This window comes from Cyanistes caeruleus, unplaced genomic scaffold, assembly GCF_971803275.1.
Source record: "Cyanistes caeruleus unplaced genomic scaffold, bCyaCae1.hap1.1 HAP1_SUPER_30, whole genome shotgun sequence".
Classification (NCBI taxonomy): Eukaryota; Metazoa; Chordata; class Aves; order Passeriformes; family Paridae; genus Cyanistes; species Cyanistes caeruleus.
This window is the reverse complement of record NW_028256295.1, coordinates 3,552,845-3,572,654: the sequence shown is the minus strand read 5'-3', so window position 1 is coordinate 3,572,654 and position 19,810 is coordinate 3,552,845. Positions and strand designations below refer to the sequence as shown.

The 19,810-nt window shown below is 43.6% G+C and overlaps 2 protein-coding genes across 2 annotated transcripts in view; one reads left to right on the top strand and one right to left on the bottom strand.

Moving 5' to 3' along the window:
• The window catches only part of LOC147645325 (uncharacterized), a 141,538-nt gene that overhangs the window by 45,995 nt on the left and 75,733 nt on the right, over window positions 1-19,810 (bottom strand). The gene's annotated exons all lie outside the window — the stretch shown is intronic.
• LOC147645331 (uncharacterized) lies at window positions 228-1,234 on the top strand. Its single transcript, XM_086874881.1, has one exon. It carries the CDS (start codon window positions 242-244, stop codon window positions 1,232-1,234), a length of 993 nt encoding a protein of 330 aa, XP_086731007.1. The 5' UTR covers window positions 228-241.

Genomic DNA, 19,810 nt, shown 5'->3' with positions numbered 1-19,810 from the left:
GGCTGTGAGGAAGAGGAAGATGCCCCAGGACACCCAGGCAGGTGAGGAGGAAGTCAGTGCCCCTTTCCCCCTCTCTCCTGCTCCATCTCCCAGCCCAGCCTGGCCCCCGGCTGCAGGACAACCCCGCTGCCGACGCCGTCCTGCCGGGGACGCACTGGGGGGATCTCCTTCCCCTTCCCTCTGGCACGGAGGCAAATCCCATCCTCTCCTTGTCCTTCCTCCTCCAGACAAGGAGCTGAGGATGGAGACCAGGGAGGACAAATTCCCTCAGCAGAACCTCACGGAAGAGGCTGATTTGAGCAGCTCCACAGTGCAGGAATCCAGTGGGGAGGGAAATCCACAGAGATCCCGCAGGAGGAGGGGCTCCAAACCCATCCCAGGGTGCTCTGAGGAGGAAAGACCCACCCTGTGCCGGGAAGGCGGCCGGAGATCCAGCCAGGGCTCTGAGCTGGTGGTCCATGAGCAGCCTCAGGATGGGGAGAAGCCCTACAAGTGCTTGGAGTGTGGGAAGAGCTTCAGCCGGAGCTCATTCCTGATCCGCCACCAGATGATCCACACTGGGGAATGGCCCTACGAGTGTGGGGAATGTGGGAAGGGCTTCAGCTGCAACTCCAAACTCATCACCCACCAGCGCATCCACAGTGGGGAGAGGCCCTACGAGTGTCCTGAGTGTGGGAAGAGGTTTCACATTAGGTTCAGTCTCTTCAGGCACCAGCGGATTCACACGGATGAGAGGCCCTTCCGCTGCCCTGACTGTGGGGAGGGCTTCAAGCGAAACTCCCACGTCATCAGGCACCGGCGCATCCACACTGGGGAGAGGCCCTATGAGTGTGGGGAATGTGGGAAGAGCTTCACCCAGAGCTCCAGCCTGACTATCCACCAGAGGACTCACACTGGGGAACATCCCTATGACTGTGAGAAATGTGGGATGACCTTCATATGGAGGAAACAACTGACCATCCACCAGATGATCCACACTGGGGAGAGGCCCTACGAGTGTCTCCAGTGTGGGAAGAGGTTTCAGACCAGCTCCCATCTCCTCCAGCACCAGCTGATTCACACGGATGAGAGGCCCTTCCACTGCCCCGACTGCAGGAAGGGCTTCAAGCACAACTCCAACCTCATCAAGCACCGGCGCATCCACACTGGGGAGCGGCCCTACGAGTGTCCCCAGTGTGGGAAGAGCTTCTCCTGGAGCTCTAGCTTGACCCAACACCAACGGAGGCACCGGTAAGGGAAGCCCTGCGAGTGCCCCAAGTGCAGGAAGGTGTCCATGCGCTGCTCCAGCTCCATCCTCCATCAGAGGACCCACGTTTGGCAGAGCCCTGATGACCCACGTTCCCAGTGATCTGTGTTGGGAAGACACTGGGCTGGTGGTCATTTTGATTTGGCCCTGATATTCTTTTGATTCATCTTCATTCCTTTAAAACAGACAAAATTTGGGTAAAAGTCTACAGATTCATCAAAGGCATCTAAAACATCTCTTTTACTAGTGCTTGAAGGGAATCTGGTATTCAGGGAGGTAATGGGGAGGGTTTTGGGGGTATTTGGTTTATTTGTCTCCATCTCTTGCCACTCAAGGAGATGAGCAAATTCTATCTGTCACCTCAAAACTACTCAGTGCCATTGAAATCTACTCAATCCCACCCAAAATTGCTGGATTCCACTGTCCTGCAGGGTGTGTTGCCTTAAGTTTTAGCTTTCATATTTTTCAAATTCTGCACTGCCTGAGTTTGTAGCTTTGAACTTCCTATTAAGTGTTAGTGAGCTCTCTTCACAGAGTAGGTAGACAAAACAATTCCTTTACTAGCTTGATACCAAGGACAGTCATTATAAGTTCCATGTCCAAAAGTATGAACAAGTCTGGACTGAAGAGAGAAAACAAGAAGGATGGGACTTCATCATCTGAAGCTCTAATTGGACCATGAACCCAAATACAGAGATGGATCTAAACTTCTAAAAATATGCGACCTTGTGATCAGTTGTCCATTTGTGTGACATTTGTTTTTGGTCCATCTTGGGTGTAGCCCTGGCCAGGCTCTTGTTGTATCTTGTTGGCCAGGCACAAGTTGTATCCTTTAAGGCCTTTTAATAAACTTTATACTTAACTCTGTCCAGCCTCTGTTCTAGGTCAGCCTTCTAAAGGCATCAGGTGGAAAGGGGTTGGAAGGGGATTGGGTGAAGTGGGATGCAAATCAGGAGGGGTGAGATGGGTATTGGGTGAGATGGAGTTTGGGAGGTGTGAAATGAGGAAAGTAAGGCTTGGGAAGGGAGTCTTGATGTCCAGGTCCAGCAGAGATGGGATGGGTTGGGGTTGGGATTTGGGATGTGGGGTGGGGTCTGCAATGAGACAGCCAAAGTTTGGGGATAATAATCAAAGGGGGAGCCCATTACTGAGTGAGTTTTGGGATATTTCACATTCCTGAAGAGATTTTGGGGTATCTCACATTTCTGAGGCGCTTTTGGGGCACTCTCCAGCTCTTGGGGGCTCCTGAGAGCAGCTCCATGGAGCCCCATTGCCAGGGCTGGTTGCCATGGGCACGAGCTCAGAGCTGTAGCCAGAGTGCGTTGCCTCAGCGCTGGAGAGCAGAGAAATGATGAATGGCCCCAGACATCTCCAGGGTGTGTTTGGGGGCAGAGCAAGTTCTGCCTGTGTGGGGCGGTCACTGCCCCAGCCCAGCCACTGCAGCCTCTGCTCCAGCCCCAAAGTGGCTGCCAAGCCCCTGGCACCCCAAAAACCCCAGCTGGGAGAGGGAGCAGAGCAGGTGAGGCTGTGACACGGGTGTGACACTGACATGTGCCACGGCCCTGGAGCTCAGAGCAGCTGAGATGGTGCTGGATCCAAGGCTGACTGTGGATCTCTGTCCCTCTCTCGCTTCTCCTGACTTCAGTTTTCAAAATCTGGATAGCTTGAAGTTGGACGGGTTGGGCAAGTTGGCTCAGTCTGTGCTTAGTGAAGTGATTTCCTCTAATTGCATGCAGCTTTATGATTTTCCGAGGACCTCATTCTCTAAAGTCTGCAGCTGAAAGTTTGTTGCCATCCTCCTGAGAAGTTTTTTTTTCTCCCATGCACTGCCCGAGGGGATGGAGGTACCTCAGGTCCCTTTCCAGCAGGGCCCGAGCGAGCTTGGGGCACAGCACAGGAACTGCAATGCTGAGCCAGGCCTGGCTGGGTTGGAGGAAGCAGAAAGGCCAAGCCCTGAGCCCAGGCCTGGCCCAGCAGGGCCTGTCCCTCACGGGTGGCTCGGGGCTCTTTGTGGGGCAGTGGGATGTGAGGGGCAGCAAGGACAAATGCCATCAACCTGCGAGCCCTGCCAGCCTCCTCAGGGAGGGCCGAGGGAGGAGCAAAGACCTTCCTGGGGCTGTGCCAGTGGAGTTGACCCTAAATTTCTTCTCCCAGGCAGCTTTAGGACACGGAACGTGGAGAAGCCAGAGCCAACTCTCAGCCTTCCACAGTCCTCCAGTAGAATCCAGTGTGGGGAGCAGCCTGGGAGCAGGGTTTGTGTGTCAGGGGAGGGGAATTCAGAGCCCTTTTCTCCCCCATGGCCTGAGGGTCTGCATTTTCAATGGCCCTGCAGCTGCCAAAGGGGCCTTTTTCAACCAGCTGAGAACAGTTCTGCTGATAGCCTATCCTAAACCCGTTTTTCCTGCAAATGTGCCTATGAAGCCTCATTTTTTGTAGCCCCAGGTTTTGTGTGCATGCAGGTGTCTCAACTGAAGGGTGGAACAGCTCTGTCAGGTATGAGTTCTCTTTCTCCTGCTGTTTTTTTTGTTGGTTTATTTTTTAAATTATCTCCCCCAGTGAGCTGCGGGCAGTGCTCTGTAACTGTGTGTGACACTTGTCTGTGGCACTGTGGGGGTGGCCAAGGGCACCTTCCCCGAGCTGTGTGCAGAGGAATCCACAGCAGCCCAGGCCGGGGGTGCTCAGTGGCCGCTCAGTTCCGCTGACTGGACGCGGCTCTGGCCGCTTCCCTTGGAGCGTCTCCAGGGAGGGAACGCTGGGGCTGCTGGCCCGGCTGTGCTGTCACTGCCAGGGGAACGCTGGGGCTGCTGGCCCGGCTGTGCTGTCACTGCCAGGGGAACGCTGGGGCTGCTGGCCCGGCTGTGCTGTCACTGCCAGGGGAACGCTGGGGCTGCTGGCCCGGCTGTGCTGTCACTGCCAGGGGAACGCTGGGGCTGCTGGCCCGGCTGTGCTGTCACTGCCAGGGGAACGCTGGGGCTGCTGGCCCGGCTGTGCTGGCACTGCCAGGGGAACGCTGGGGCTGCTGGCCCGGCTGTGCTGTCACTGCCAGGGGAACGCTGGGGCTGCTGGCCCGGCTGTGCTGTCACTGCCAGGGGAACGCTGGGGCTGCTGGCCCGGCTGTGCTGGCACTGCCAGGGGAACGCTGGGGCTGCTGGCCCGGCTGTGCTGTCACTGCCAGGGGAACGCTGGGGCTGCTGGCCCGGCTGTGCTGTCACTGCCAGGGGAACGCTGGGGCTGCTGGCCCGGCTGTGCTGGCACTGCCAGGGGAACGCTGGGGCTGCTGGCCCGGCTGTGCTGTCACTGCCAGGGGAACGCTGGGGCTGCCCCGCTCCTGCCCCACCCCATCAGCTCTGCCAGCGCCTCCAGGGGACACAAAGGCTGAGCCCAAGGCTGAGAGTTGCACAAGGGGCTGAGCTGGCATCTGGGACCCATTGGGATCATGGAGTGCAGCCCCCGGCCCTGCACAGACACCCCAACAATCGCAGCCTGTGCATCCCTGGCAGCGCTGGCCAAAGGCTCCTGGAGCTGCGGCAGCCTCGGGGCCGTGCCCATTCCCTGGGGAGCCTGGGCACTGCCCCAGCCCCCTGGGGGGGAAGAAGCTTTTGCTCATCTCCAGCCCAGCCTTGCCCTGGCCCAGCTCCAGCCGTTCCCTCGGCTCCTGTCCCTGCTCACCTGGGCAGAGATCAGAGCTTGCCCACAGAAGCTGTGGCTGCCCCTGGATCCCTGGAAGTGTCCAAGGCCAGGTTGGATGGGGCTTGGAGCAGCCTGGGATAGTGGAAGGTGTCCCTGTCCATGGCAGGGGATGGAATGAGATGAACTTTAAGGTCTCTTCCAAGCCAAGGCATTCTGTGATTCTGTGATTTTGGGAGAGATGCTGAAGCTCTGGCTCAGCTTTATCTCAGCAAATGTCTGGAGCCAGCAGCAGCCATGGGTGGGATCATCTCCTCCTCCCTCTCGCTGTGGCTGTAACTCACCCAAGGGCAATGTCATAAATGAAATTGAAATTTGGACAGCTAGGGCTATTGGGTTAACAGCAGTTTAATAACAAGAAAAAATTGATACCATTTAGTGAATTGAATACAAGAAAACAATTTAATAAAAGAATATAATTTAGTGGATTAAATAGCAATTTGATATAGAAGGAATACAATTTAGTAAAAGAGTACAATTTAGTGAATATATTCATATATATATATATATACACATATGCATATATTTGTATGAATATATATATGAATATAGCTTGCCAGTAATTATGATTAAAGCATAAGCAAAGCTGACTGGAGTACAGAGAGGGCTTCTCACCCCACCTCACGTACAAAACAAAGCAATTCAAACTAAACTTATATACTGTATGCTTATACATATTCATTCATGTTTCCCATAAATTTCCCCCTACTTCCAATTTTTAAATTTTACATCACTATTCTTCATGGTGCATGCTTCACTTGTTGCTAGGGGGTCTTCAGTCTTCTTTTGGTGGTCTTTTGGATGAAGGCTTACACTCATCCTCATTGTCCTCTGGATAACCTCACAGGCTGTGTGTGTGTACCAAGTGTTGTGTTATGTAAGTAAGCATTGTGCTCCACTAATTAGTCTTATATTTTATAATTTTCAGGCCCAGTGCCTAAAGTCATCTCAACTTTATCCATCTCAAGGTTGATTTTGTCTTAGGACATTTCTTATCTCAAAACTACATCCTGTATCTTAATTTTAACATGTAACATCTGTAGAGGGGTACATCTGCCTTGTAACACCAATTCCCTTGATTGCTTCTAATAATAACTTTCCAAATAGTTATAATTTAGTTAGCACGAATCATTTCCATTTATTACAGGAGGGTGTGAAAACAGGAGCATTGTTTGGTGTGGCCTCCTCTCTGCCTTTCACACCTTTCAGTGCTTTGCGCCAGCCAAGAGCTTTCTCCAGGAGTGCAATGAAGCAGCTGTTGCTGCTCCCAGCTCTGGCTCTTCCCAGTCTCTGCCCCTGCCTGGTTTTGTCCCTCTTGCTGTGCCCTCTGTTCCCCCAGGGGGCTGCCCCAGGCTGAGGGATCAGATGCAGGCACTGCTGCTGCTCCCTGGGGACCAGCCCCAGTTTGGTTGTTGCTGTCAGTGCCAGCAGAAGCGGTGGCTGGAGCAGCGGGTGCTGACAGTGGTCCAAGGCCCGGGACTGGAGGGGTCCCTGGGCTGGGGCTGGGAGGGAGCTGCCCCTTGTTCTCCCTCTGCCTCCCGCAGAGCTGGGCCGGGCACAAGTGGGGCAGCAGAGCCAACAGGGAGCCTGCGAGTCTCTTGCAGCCGTGCCTGCTCAGAGTTTGGCCTTGGAGCTTCAGGTGGGCAAAGGCAGCTGCTCTGCTCCCTCTGCGTGTGCCCGTGTTCAGCAGTGCTGCTCCATCAGTCTGTGCCCAGCAACGGGGAAAAGCCTCAGCCCTGCAGGGCCAGGAGCTGCCGGGCTCTGCCTGAGCAGCTCAGCCAGCGGGAAGGGAGCTGCTCCACACGGGAACCAGGAGCAAAGGACGTGCCTTTTCTAGGACATGTCTTCTGTTAAAAAAAAAAAACAAAACCATGAAAAAACCCCAAAACAAAAAAAACCCACAAAAAACAAAAAACAAAAGAAAACAAAAAAAAAACCCACAAAAAAATATGAAAGATAAAAATTACCCCCAAATGTGTAGTGAAAAATCTTCTGTAACTCTGGAGTAATAAAGAGGTAACTGATCTTTTGAAAAAGAGAACTCAGCTTTGATTTTAGTTCCTTAGTTTGTACACGTGCTAGTGGAAAGGATCCATTAGCTGCCTTCCTTTACAGATTTGATGGATGTTTTCCAATATTAAGATATTTTACACTGCAGTTAAGGGAATAGGAAATTGAAATACGTGTTCTTCATGACTGTGTCTTAAGTGTCAAAATTTTGCGGTTTGAAACTTGGACCTAAAGTGTTGCAAATGAAAGTGATAAATCCCAATGGACTGAGGGAATGCAGCTTTTCCTCTGGGATGTGCAGCACTCCAAGGACTTCCTCCGTGGGGCTGTGGGTGCTTGGAGCTTTGTCCTGTGCCACTCTGGGATGTCATGAAATGGGACTTCACCTGCCACCAGCCCAGGTCACGCTCTGCCACCCCAGCTCCTTGGACCTTGTGTCCCCAAAGAAGACACAAGGTGTTTCTGCTGCTCCACCTTTGCACAGATCCACAGAGAGCTGGGATTATCCCAAGTCTCATGTCTCCATTGTGCCATATTCCTAAAGAACCAGCAGCCCATCCAGACGAATATGGTGAGTTATGTGGATGGCTGTCAGCTCCCTTTCCTGCCTAGAAATCCTGAAACTGCTTCTAAATGCTGTTCCCTTCAGCTCTTGGACACCTACTGACACAGAGCTGGGAAAAAAATGCCCTGGCCATGGCTTACAAGGTGAGTTCTGCCAAAGTTAGAGCTCTGTGGGAAATCTCTATCCATCCCTCTCCTTTTAATGTATCTGTACGTGGGGGTGTGCATGGATGTGTCTTGGATGGAAAGGAAGGAGTGTGCAAACAACGTGACTGACACTTTCACTCTCTGTGTTCATTCCATACTCATGGGTACCAAGATATTATGGAAATCTTTGCAAGGACAGACCCTTCTGTCCATGGATACAGAGACATCCAAGAGCCCCTGGCACAGACAGACCCTTCTGTCCATGGATACAGAGACATCCAAGAGCCCCTGGCACAGACGGACATTGCTCCTCTTCAGCCACTGACAGGATGAGACCCTGAGACTGGGGCTTGGCCTTCCTCGTGGTGAGGGGCATCAAGGAAGGCTGCAGTGTGATGGAGACTGTGATGGGCTGGGAACTCACTGGGGGAAAGGAGGGAGCAGTTGTGAAGTAAAAGGCAGATGTGGGGACAGAACGGTTCAGAGAAGGGCTGAGCTACAGCTTGAGCAAGCTGAAAAATGTCATTTGGGGTCATCCCAGATGGATTCCATTTCAGAAATCATGGAACAAGTTTAATTTTTGGGGGGTGTCATGTTTTCCCTTGGAGGTGGACACTCTGCAGACTTGAGCTGCATTGCCAAAATGCTCAAGTCTCTGCTGCAGGTCACAGCGTTTCTTCTTTGGCTGATCCCGGCCCGGTGCTGAGCCCAGCAGAGCCCTGGCAGAGCCCAGAGCAGCCTCAGCATCCGCAGAGCCCGGCTGCAAGGAGAGAAAGCAGAAACCGCCCGTCAGCTGAAGGCTCCTGTCCCCTTGTCCCAGCCAGCCGCGGTGCCCAGGCCATGCTGGCCGTGCTCAGAGCTGGGCCCAAAGCTGCCCATCACTGCTGCCTTGGGGAGCAGAGCAGGAGGGCAGGACATGTGCCCAGCCTGCAGCCAGCCACGGCAGATCCAGCCCCTCAGCAGCTGCCCAGAGCGGGATGCTCCTGTGCCCGCTGCCATCTCCCAAAAGCTCTTGTCCCAGCCATGCCAAGGAGATGAGGACCCACCTCACACCATCCGCTGCCACAAGAAAAGCTGGTCCCAAACGATGTCCTCAGTCTTCTCCAAGGGCACGGCCCATCCACGCCACAGCTGGTCCCAAGCACTTCCTGATCCAGACTGGACCCCACCTAGAACGCTTCCTTTAGAAAAACAAACAACAAATTAATGAAAATAGGTTACAGACAAAAAGGGGGAACAAGAAAAATGGTAAAAAATCTTATGTCTGTCAGGAGCTTGAGGAAGGCCCAACCCCTACATTCTAGGGAAAAACCCACCCATGGGTGAGGGAAGCCCATGCTTTCTCCCTTTCCCCCTGCACTGTCCCCCAAAATCACGGTGATCCCAAAGCAAAGCAGGGGAGTGGAGCAGCCCAAGCCCTTCCTTGCCTGCACAGCAAAGCAGCCATGCTCAGGTTCTAGAGTCCCTGTGCTCCAAATTGTGGGATTTTTCTTAGATTTTCTGGTATTTTGTGGAGATTTGGTGGGATGTTTCTGGAATTTTTGGGATTTATTTGTACTGTTGTAGATATTTCTGGAATTTTGTGGGATTTTTCTTGAATTTTATAGGATATTGAGGAGATTTTGTGGGAGTTTTCTGGGATTTTGAGGGATTTTTAGCAGACATGAAGGATTTTGAGGTAATTTCTTAGGTTTTGTGGAAATTTGTGGGGGTTTTGTGGGATGTTTCTGGAATTTGTTTGGCTTTGGGGAAAATTTCTGCAATTTTATTGGATTTTTTTCCTGGAATTTTGTGGGATTTTGTGGTAACTTAGAGAATTGTGAGGGATTTTTCTTCGATTCTATGGAATTTTGTGGAGATTTGGTGGGATATTTCTGAAATTTGGTAGGGTTTTGAGAACATTTAATGATTTGTGTGGGATTTTTCTGCAATTTTGTGGGATTTTTCTTGAATTTTGCAGGATATTGGGGAGATTTTGTAGTAGTTTTTTGGAATTTTGAGGGATTTTGAGGTGACATGAAGAATTTTGAGGTATTTTTCTTAGAGTTTGTGGAAATGTGTGGGGATTTGGTGGGATGATGACTGGAATTTGTTGGGGTTTTGAGAAGATTTCTGCAATTTTGTGGGATTTTCTGAAAATTTTAGGGGATTTTTCTTAAATTTTTTGGATATTCAGGGGATTTTTGGAAATGTTTCTCAAATTTGGTAGGGTTTTGAGAAGATTTCAGCAATTTTGTGGGATTTTCTGCAATTTTGGGTAAATTTGTGGAGATTTTATGGGATGTTTCTGGAATTTGGGGGGGTTTTGAGGGATTTTAGGGAATTGTGTGGGATTTTTCTGCAGATTGGTAGGATTTTGTGGGGACTTGAAGAATTATGAGGGATTTTTCTTACCTATCTTGGAATTTTGTGAAGATTTGGTGGGATCTTTCTGGACTTTGCTGTGGTTTTCAGGAAATTTATGAAATTGTGTGGGATTTTTCTGCAGTTTGGTGTGATTTTTCTTGAATTTCATAGGATATTGAGAAGATTTTCTAGGAGTTTTGTGGAATTTTAAGGGATTTTGAGAAGACATGAAGAATTTTGAGGTATTTTCTTAGATTTTGTGTAAATGTGTGGGGATTTGGTGGGATGTGACAGGAATTTGTTGAGGTTTTGAGAAAATTTGTAGGATATTGTTGTGGGATTTGTCTCCAATTTGGCGGGATTTTTCCTGAATTTCATAGGATATTGTGAAGATTTTCTGGGAGTTTAGTGGAATTTTGAGGGATTTTTAGGCGACATGAAGAATTTTGAGGTATTTTCTTAGATTTTGTGGAAATGTGTGGTGATTTGGAGGAATGTGACTGGAATTTGTTGGGGTTTTGAGAAGATTTCTGCAATTTGGTGGTATTTTTTTCTGGAATGTTGTGGGATTTTGAGGAGTCTTGAAGAATTTTGTGGTATTTTTCTCTAGATGTTGTGGAAATTTGTGGTGATTTGGTGGGATGTTTCTGCAATTTTGTGGGATTTTTTTGCCCAATGTTGTGGTATTTTGTGGAATTTTGAGGAAACTTGAAGAATTTGTGGGATTTTTCTTAGATGTTGTGGAAATTTGTGGCGATTTGTTGGGATGTTTCTGGGATTTGGTGGGGTTTTGAGGAAATTTAGGAAATTGTGTGGGATTTGTCTGCAGTTTGGTGGGATTTTTCCTGAATTTCATAGGATATTGAGAAGATTTTGTGGGAGTTTTGTGGAATTTTGAGGGATTTTGAGGCGACATGAAGAATTTTGAGTTTTTTTCTTAGATTTTGCAGAAATGTGTGGGGATTTGGTGGGATGTCACTGGAATTTGGTGGGGTTTTGAGAAGATTTCTGCAATTGTGTGGGATTTTTTTCTGGAATGTTGTGGGATTTTGAGGAGACTTGAAGAATTTTGTGAGATTTCTCTTAGATTTTGTGGAAATGAGTGGTGATTTGGTGGGATGTTTCAGGAATTTGGTGCGGTTTTCAGAAAATTTATAAGATATTATGTGGGATTTTTCTGCAATTTTTTTTAATTTTTCTTGAATTTCATGGGATAATGAGAATATTTTGTGGAGTTTTGTGGTATTTTGTGGGACTTTGAGAAGACTTTAAAAATTTTGTGGAATTTTTCTTAGATTTTGTTGAAATGTGTGGGAATATGGAGGGATGTGACTGGAATTTGTTGAGGTTTTGAAGTGATTTGTAGGATATTGCGTGGGATTTTTCTGCAATTTGGTGGGATTTTTCCTGAATTTCATAGCCTGTTGGGAAGATTTTCTGGGAGTTTAGTGGAATGTTGTGGGATTTTGAGGAGACATGAAGAATTTTGAGGTTTTTTCGTAGATTTTGTGGAAATGTGTGGGGATTTGGTGGGATGTGACTGGAATTTTTTGGGGTTTTGAGAAGGTTTCTGCAATTTTGTGCAATTGTGTGGGATTTTTCTTAGATTATTGTGGGATATTCAGGGGATTTTTTGAGATGTTTCTGGAATTTGGTAGGGTTTTTAGAACATTTCTGCAATGTTGTGGTATTTTTTTCTGGAATGAAGTGGGATTTTGAGTAGACTTGAAGAATATTGTGGGATTTTTCTTAGATGTTGTGGTAATGTGTGGTGATTTGGTGGGATGTTTCTGGAATTTTGTGTGATTTTTTCCCAATGTTGTGGTATTTTGTAGTATTTCGAGGAGATGTGAAAAATTTTGTTGGATTTTTCTTAGATTTTGTGGGATATTCAGGGGATATTTTGAGATGTTTCTGGAATTTGGCAGGATTTTCAGAAAATTTAGGTCATGGTGTGGTATTTTTTTCTTGAATGTTGTGGGATTTTGAGGTGACTTGAAGAATTTTGTGGAATTTTTCTTAGATTTTGTGGAAATTTGTGGGGATTTGGTGGGATGATTGTGGAATTTGGTGGGGTTTTGAGGAAATTTATGAAATTGTGTGGGATTTTTCTTGAATTTGGTAGGATATTGAAAAGATTTTTTGGGAGTTTTCTGGAATTTTGTGGGGTTTTCAGGAGAAATGAAGACTTTTGTGGGATTTTCTTAGATTTTGTGGAAATGTGTGGCGATTTGGTGGGATGTTTCTGGAATTTAGTGCGGTTTTCAGAAAATCTGTAGGATATTATGTGGGAATTTTCTGCATTTTTTTGAATTTTTCTTTAATTTCATAGGATAATGAATAGATTTTTTTGAGTTTAGTATTTTTTGGTCTTTGAAGAGACTTGAAAAATTTTGTGTAATTTTTCTTAGATTTTGTGGAAATTTGTGGGGATTTGGTGGGATGTTTCTGGAATTTGGTGGGGTTTTGAGGAAATTTATGAAATTGTGTGGGATTTGTCTGCAGTTTGGTGGGATTTGTCTTGAATTTCATAGGATATTGAGAAGATTTTCTGGGAGTTTTGTGGAATTTTTTTGGGATTTTGTGGAGACATGAAAAATTTTGAGTTATTTTCTTAGATTTTGTGGAAATGTGTGGGTATTTGGTGGGATGTGACTGGAATTTTGTGGGGATTTGAGAAGATTTCTGCAATTTTGTGGAATTGTGTGGGATTTTTCTTAGATTATTGTGGGATATTCAGGGGATTTTTTGAGAAGTTTCTGGAATTTGGTAGGGTTTTGAGAAGATTTCTGCAATATTGTGGTATTTTTTTCTGGAATGTTGTGGGATTTTGAGGAGACTTGAAGAATTTTGTGTAATTTTTCTTAGATTTTGTGGAAATTTGCGGCGATTTGGTGGGATGTTTCTGGAATTTGGTGGGGTTTTGGTAATATTTCAGAATTGTGTGGGATTTTTCTGGAATTTGGTGGGATTTTTCCTGAATTTCATAGGATATTGTGAAGATTTTCTGGGTGTTTTGTGGAATTTTGAGAGATTTTGAAGAGACATGAAGAATATTGAGGTATTTTCTTAGATTTTGTGCAAATGCGTGGGGAATCGGAGGGATGTGACTGGAATTTGTTGGGGTTTTGAGAAGATTTCTGCAATTTTGTGGAATGGTGTGGGATTTTTCTTAGATTATTGTGGGATATTCATTGGATTTTTTGACATGTATCTGGAATTTGGTAGCGTTTTGAGAAGATTTCTGCAATGTTGTGGTATTATTTTCTGGAATGTTGTGGGATTTTGAGGAGACTTGAAGAATTTGGTTGGATTTTCTTAGATTTTGTGGAAATGTGTGGGGATTTGGTGGGATGTTTCTGGAATTTAGTGAGGTTTTGAGGAAATTTATGAAATTGTGTGGGATTTGTCTGCAGTTTGGGCGGATTTTTCTTGAATTTTGTCGGATATTGAGAAGATTTTCTAGGAGTTTTGTGGAATTTTGAGGGATTTTTAGGCGACATGAAGAATTTTTAGTTATTTTCTTAGATTTTGTGGAAGTGTGTAGGGATTTGGTCGGATGTGACTGGAATTTGTTGGGGTTTTGAGAAGATTTTTGCAATTTTGTGTGATTTTGTGGAATGGTGTGGGATTTTTCTTAGATTATTGTGGGATATTCAGGGGATTTTTTGAGATGATTCTGGAATTTGGCAGGGTTTTCAGAAAATTTATGTAATTGTGTGGTACTTTTTTCTGGAATGTTGTTGGATTTTGAGGAGACATGAAGAATTTTGAGGTATTTTCTCAGATTTTGTGGAAATGCATGGGGATTTGGTAGGATGTTTCTGGAATTTGGTGGGGTTTTGAGAAGAATTCTGCGATTTTGTGGGATTTTGTGCGGACTTGAAGAATTTTGTGGGATTTTTCATAGATGTTGTGGAAATTTTTGGCGATTTGGTGGGATGTGACAGGAACTTTGTGGGATATTTTTTCAGTGTTCTGGAATATTGTGGGATTTTGAGGAGACTTGAAGAATTTTGTGGGATTTTTCATAGATGTTGTGGAAATTTGTGGCGATTTGGTGGAATGTGACAGGAACTTTGTGGGATATTTTTTCAGTGTTCTGGTATTTTGTGGGCTTTGGAGGAGACTTGAAGAATTTGTGGGTTTTTTCTTAGATTTTGTGGAAATTTGTGGTGATTTGGTGGGATGTTTCTGGGATTTGGTGGAGTTTCGAGGAAATTTAGGAAATTTCTGCAGTTTAGTGGGTTTTTTCTTGAATTTCTTAGGATATTGAAAAGATTTTGTGGGAGTTTTGTTGTATTTTGAGGGATTTTGAGGAGACATGAAGAATTTTGAGTTATTTTCTTAGATTTTGTGGATATGTGTGGGTATTTGGTAGTGTTTTGAGAAGATTTCTGCAATGTTGTGGTATTATTTTCTGGAATGTTGTGGGAGTTTGAGGAGACTTGAAGAATTTGGTTGGATTTTGAGGAAATTTGTGGCGATTTGTTGGGATGTTTCTGGAATTTGGTGGGGTTTTGAGGAAATTTATGAAATTGTGTGGGATTTGTCTGCAGTTTGGTGGGATTTTTCTTGAATTTCATAGGATATTGAGAAGATTTTGTGGGAGTTTTGTGGAATTTTTTTGGGATTTTGAGGAGACATGTAAAATTTTGAGTTATTTTCTTAGATTTTGTGGATATGTGTGGGTATTTGGTGGGATGTGACTGGAATTTGGTGGGGTTTTGAGAAGAATTTCTGCAATTTTGTGGCATTTTGTGCAATTGTGTGGGATTTTTCTTAGATTATTGTGGGATATTCAGGGGAGTTTTTGAGATGTTTCTGGAATTTGCAGGGTTTTCAGGAAATTTAGGTAATTGTGTGGGATTTTTTTCTGGAATGTTGTGGGATTTTGAGGAGACTTGAAGTATTTTGTGGAATTTTCTTAGATTTTGTGGAAATGTGTGGTGATTTGGAGGAATGTGACTGGAATTTGTTAGGGTTTTGAGAAGATTTCTGCAATTTGGTGGTATTTTTTTCTGGAATGTTGTGGGATTTTGAGGAGACTTGAAGAATTTTGTGGGATTTTGGGGAGACTTTGTGGAAGTTTGTGGTGATTTGGTGGGGTTTTTCTGCAATTTTGTGGGATTTTTTTGCAATGTTCTGGTATTTTGTGGGATTTTGTGGAGACTTGAAGAATTTGGTGGGATTTTTTTTTACATGGTAGAAATTTGTGGGGATTTGGTGGGATGTGACAGGAACTTTGTGGGATATTTTTTCTATGTTCTGGTATTTTGTGGGATTTTGAGGAAACTTGAAGAATTTGTGGGATTTTTCTTAGATTTTGTGGAAATTTGTGGCGATTTGTTGGGATGTTTCTGGAATTTGGTGGGATTTTGAGGAAATTTATGAAATTGTGTGGGATTTGTCTGCAGTTTGGTGGGATTTTTCCTGAATTTGGTAGGATATTGAAAAGATTTTCTGGGAGTTTTGTAGAATTTTGAAGGATTTTGAGGAGACTTGAAGGATTTGGTGGGATTTTTCTCTAGATGTTGTGGAAATTTGTGTTGATTAGGTGGGATGTTTCTGCAATTTTGTGGGATTTTTTTGCAATGTTGTGGTATTTTGTGGGATTTTGGGGAGTCTTGAAGGATTTGGTGGGATATTTCTTAGATGATGTGGAAATTTGTGGCGATTTGGTGGGATGTTTCTGGAATTTGGTGGGGTTTTGAGGAAATTTATGAAATTGTGCGGGATTTGTCTGCAGTTTGGTGGGATTTTTCTTGAATTTCATAGGTTATTGAAAAGATTTTCTGCAAGTTTTGTAGAATTTTGAAGAATTTTGAGGAGACATAAAGAATTTTGAGGTATTTTCTTAGATTTTGTGGAAATGTGTGGGGATTTGGTGGGATGTGTCGGGAATTGGGTGGGGTTTTGAGAAGGTTTCTGCAATGTTGTGGGATTTTTGTCTGAAATGTTGTGGAATTTTGAGGAGACTTGAAGAATTTTGTGGGATTTTTCTCTAGATGTTGTGGAAATTTTTGGTGATTTGGTGGGATGTTTCTGGAATTTGGTGGGATTTTTTTGCAATGTTGTGGTATTTTGTGGGATTTTGAGCAGTCTTGAAGAATTTGGTTGGATTTTTCTTTGATGTTGTGGAAATTTGTGGGGATTTGGTGGGATGTTTCTGGAATTTGGTGGGATTTTTCTTGAATTTCATAGGATATTGAGAAGATTTTCTGAAAATTTTGTGGAATTTTGAGGGATTTTGAGGCGACATGAAGAATTTTGAGGTATTTTCTTAGATTTTGTGGAAATGAGTGGTGATTTGGTGGGATGTTTCAGGAATTTGGTGCGGTTTTCAGAAAATTTGTAGGATATGTGGGATTTTTCTGCAATTTTTTGAATTTTTCTTTAATTTCATGGGATAATGAGAATATTTTGTGGTGTTTTGTGGTATTTTGTGGGACTTTGAGAAGACATGAAGAATTTTGAGGTATTTTCTTAGATTTTGTGGAAATGTGTGGGGATTTGGTGGGATGTTTCTGGAATTTGGTGGGGTTTTGAGGAAATTTATGATGTGTGGGATTTGTCTGCAGTTTGGTGGGATTTTTCTTGAATTTCATAGGATATTGAGAAGATTTTGTGGGAGTTTTGTGGAATTTTTTTTGGATTTTGAGGAGACATGAAGAATTTTGAGGTATTTTCTTAGATTTTGTGGATATGTGTAGGGATTTGGTGGGATGTGATTGGAATTTGTTGGGGTTTTGAGAAGATTTTTGAAATTTTGTGGAATTGTGTGGGATTTTTCTTAGATGATTGTGGGATATTCATTGGATTTTTTGAGATGTTTCTGGAATTTGGTAGTGTTTTGAGAAGATTTCTGCAATGTTGTATTTTTTTCTGGAATGTTGTGGGATTTTGAGGAGACTTGAAGAATATTGTGGGATTTTTCTTAGATTTTGTGGAAATTTGTGGGGATTTGGTGGGATGATTGTGGAATTTGGTGGGGTTTTGAGGAAATTTATGAAATTGTGTGGGATTTGTCTGCAGTTTGTGGGATTTTTCTTGAATTTCATAGGATATTGAGAAGATTTTGTGGGAGTTTTCTGGAATGTTGTGGGATTTTGAGGAGACATGAAGAATTTTGAGGTATTTTCTTAGATTTTCTGGAAATGTGTGGCGATTTGGTGGGATGTTTCTGGAATTTAGTGCGGTTTTCAGAAAATTTGTAGGATATTATGTGGGAATTTTCTGCATTTTTTTGAATTTTTCTTTAATTTCATAGGATAATGAATAGATTTTTTTAAGTTTTGTAGTATTTTTTGGACTTTGAAGAGATTTGAAAAATTTTGTGTAATTTTTCTTAGATTTTGTGGAAATTTGCGGCAATTTGGTGGGATGTTTCTGGAATTTGGTGGGGTTTTGGCAATATTTCAGAATTGTGTGGGATTTTTCTGGAATTTGGTGGGATTTTTCCTGAATTTCATAGAATATTGTGAAGATTTTCTGGGTATTTTGTGGAATTTTGAGAGATTTTGAAGAAACATGAAGAATATTGAGGTATTTTCTTAGATTTTGTGCGAATGCGTGGGGAATTGGAGGGATGTGACTGGAATTTGTTGGGGTTTTGAGAAGATTTCTGCAATATTGTGGTATTTTTTTCTGGAATGTTGTGGGATTTTGAGGAGACATGAAGAATTTTGTGAGATTTTTCTTATATGTTGTGGAAATGTGAGGCGATTTAGAGGGATGTCACTGGAATTTGGTGGGGTTTTGAGGAAATTTATGAAATTGTGTGGGATTTGTCTGCAGTTCGGTGGGGTTTTTCTTGAATTTGGTAGGATATTGAAAAGATTTTGTGGGAGTTTTGTGGAATTTTGAGGAGACATGAAGAATTTTGAGGTATTTTCTTAGATTTTGTGGATATGTGTGGGTATTTGGTGGGATGTGACTGGAATTTGTTGGGGTTTTGAGAAGATTTCTGCAATTTTGTGGAATTGTGTGGGATTTTTCTTAGATGATTGTGGGATATTCATTGGATTTTTAGAGATGTATCTGGAATTTGGTAGTGTTTTGAGAAGATTTCTGCAATGTTGTGGTATTATTTTCTGGAATGTTGTGGGAGTTTGAGGAGACTTGAAGAATTTGGTTGGATTTTCTTAGATTTTGTGGAAATTTGTGGTGATTTGGTGGGATGTTTCTGGAATTTGGTGGGGTTTTGAGGAAATTTATGAAATTGTGTGCGATTTGTCTGCAGTTTGGGCGGATTTTTCTTGAATTTCATAGGATATTGAAAAGATTTTGTGGGAGTTTTGCAGGATTTGGAGGGATTTTGAGGAGACATGAAGAATTTTGAGGTATTTTCTTCGATTTTGTGGAAATGTGTGGGTATTTGGTGGGATGTGACTGGAATTTGGTGGGGTTTTGAGAAGATTTCTGCAATTTTGTGGAATTTGGTGGGATTTTTCTTAGATTATTGTGGGATATTCAGGGGATTTTTTGAGATGCTTCTGGAATTTGGCTGGGTTTTCAGAAAATTATGTAATTGTGCGGTACTTTTTTCTGGAATGTTGTGGGATTTTGAGGAGACTTGAAGAATCTTGTGGGATTTTTCTTAGATTTTGTGGAAATGTGTGGCGATTTGTTGGGATGTTTCTGGAATTTGGTGTGGTTTTGAGGAAATTTAGGAAATTATGTGGGATTTGTCTGCAGTTTGGTGGGGTTTTTCTTGAATTTGGTAGGATATTGAAAAGATTTTGTGGGAGTTTTGTGGAATTTTGAGGAGACATGAAGAATTTTGAGGTATTTTCTTAGATTTTGTGGAAATGTGTAGGGATTTGGTGGGATGTGATTGGAATTTGTTGGGGTTTTGAGAAGATTTTTGCAAATTTGTGTGATTTTGTGGAATGGTGTGGGATTTTTCTTAGATTATTGTGGGATATTCAGGGGATTTTTTGAGATGTTTCTGGAATTTGGCAGGGTTTTCAGAAAATTTATGTAATTGTGTGGTATTTTTTTCTGGAATGTTGTGGGATTTTGAGGAGACTTGAAGAATTTTGTGGGATTTTTCTTAGATTTTGTGGAAATTTGTGGGGATTTGGTGGGATGATTGTGGAATTTGGTGGGGTTTTGAGGAAATTTATGAAATTGTGTGGGATTTGTCTGCAGTTTGTGGGATTTTTCTTGAATTTCATAGGATATTGAGAAGATTTTGTGGGAGTTTTCTGGAATGTTGTGGGATTTTCAGGAGACATGAAGAATTTTGCGGTATTTTCTTAGATTTTCTGGAAATGTGTGGCGATTTGGTGGGATGTTTCTGGAATTTAGTGCGGTTTTCAGAAAATCTGTAGGATATTATGTGGGAATTTTCTGCATTTTTTTGAATTTTTCTTTAATTTCATAGGATAATGAATAGATTTTTTTAAGTTTTGTAGTATTTTTTGGACTTTGAAGAGATTTGAAAAATTTTGTGTAATTTTTCTTAGATTTTGTGGAAATTTGCGGCAATTTGGTGGGATGTTTCTGGAATTTGGTGGGGTTTTGGCAATATTTCAGAATTGTGTGGGATTTTTCTGCAATTTGGTGGGATTTTTCCTGAATTTCATAGAATATTGTGAAGATTTTCTGGGTATTTTGTGGAATTTTGAGAGATTTTGAAGAAACATGAAGAATATTGAGGTATTTTCTTAGATTTTGTGCGAATGCGTGGGGAATTGGAGGGATGTGACTGGAATTTGTTGGGGTTTTGAGAAGATTTCTGCAATATTGTGGTATTTTTTTCTGGAATGTTGTGGGATTTTGAGGAGACATGAAGAATTTTGTGAG

Coding starts and splice junctions, on each gene's coding strand:
- LOC147645331 (XM_086874881.1), top strand. CDS start 242: ATGGAGACCAGGGAGGACAAATTCCCTCAGCAGAACCTCACGGAAGAG.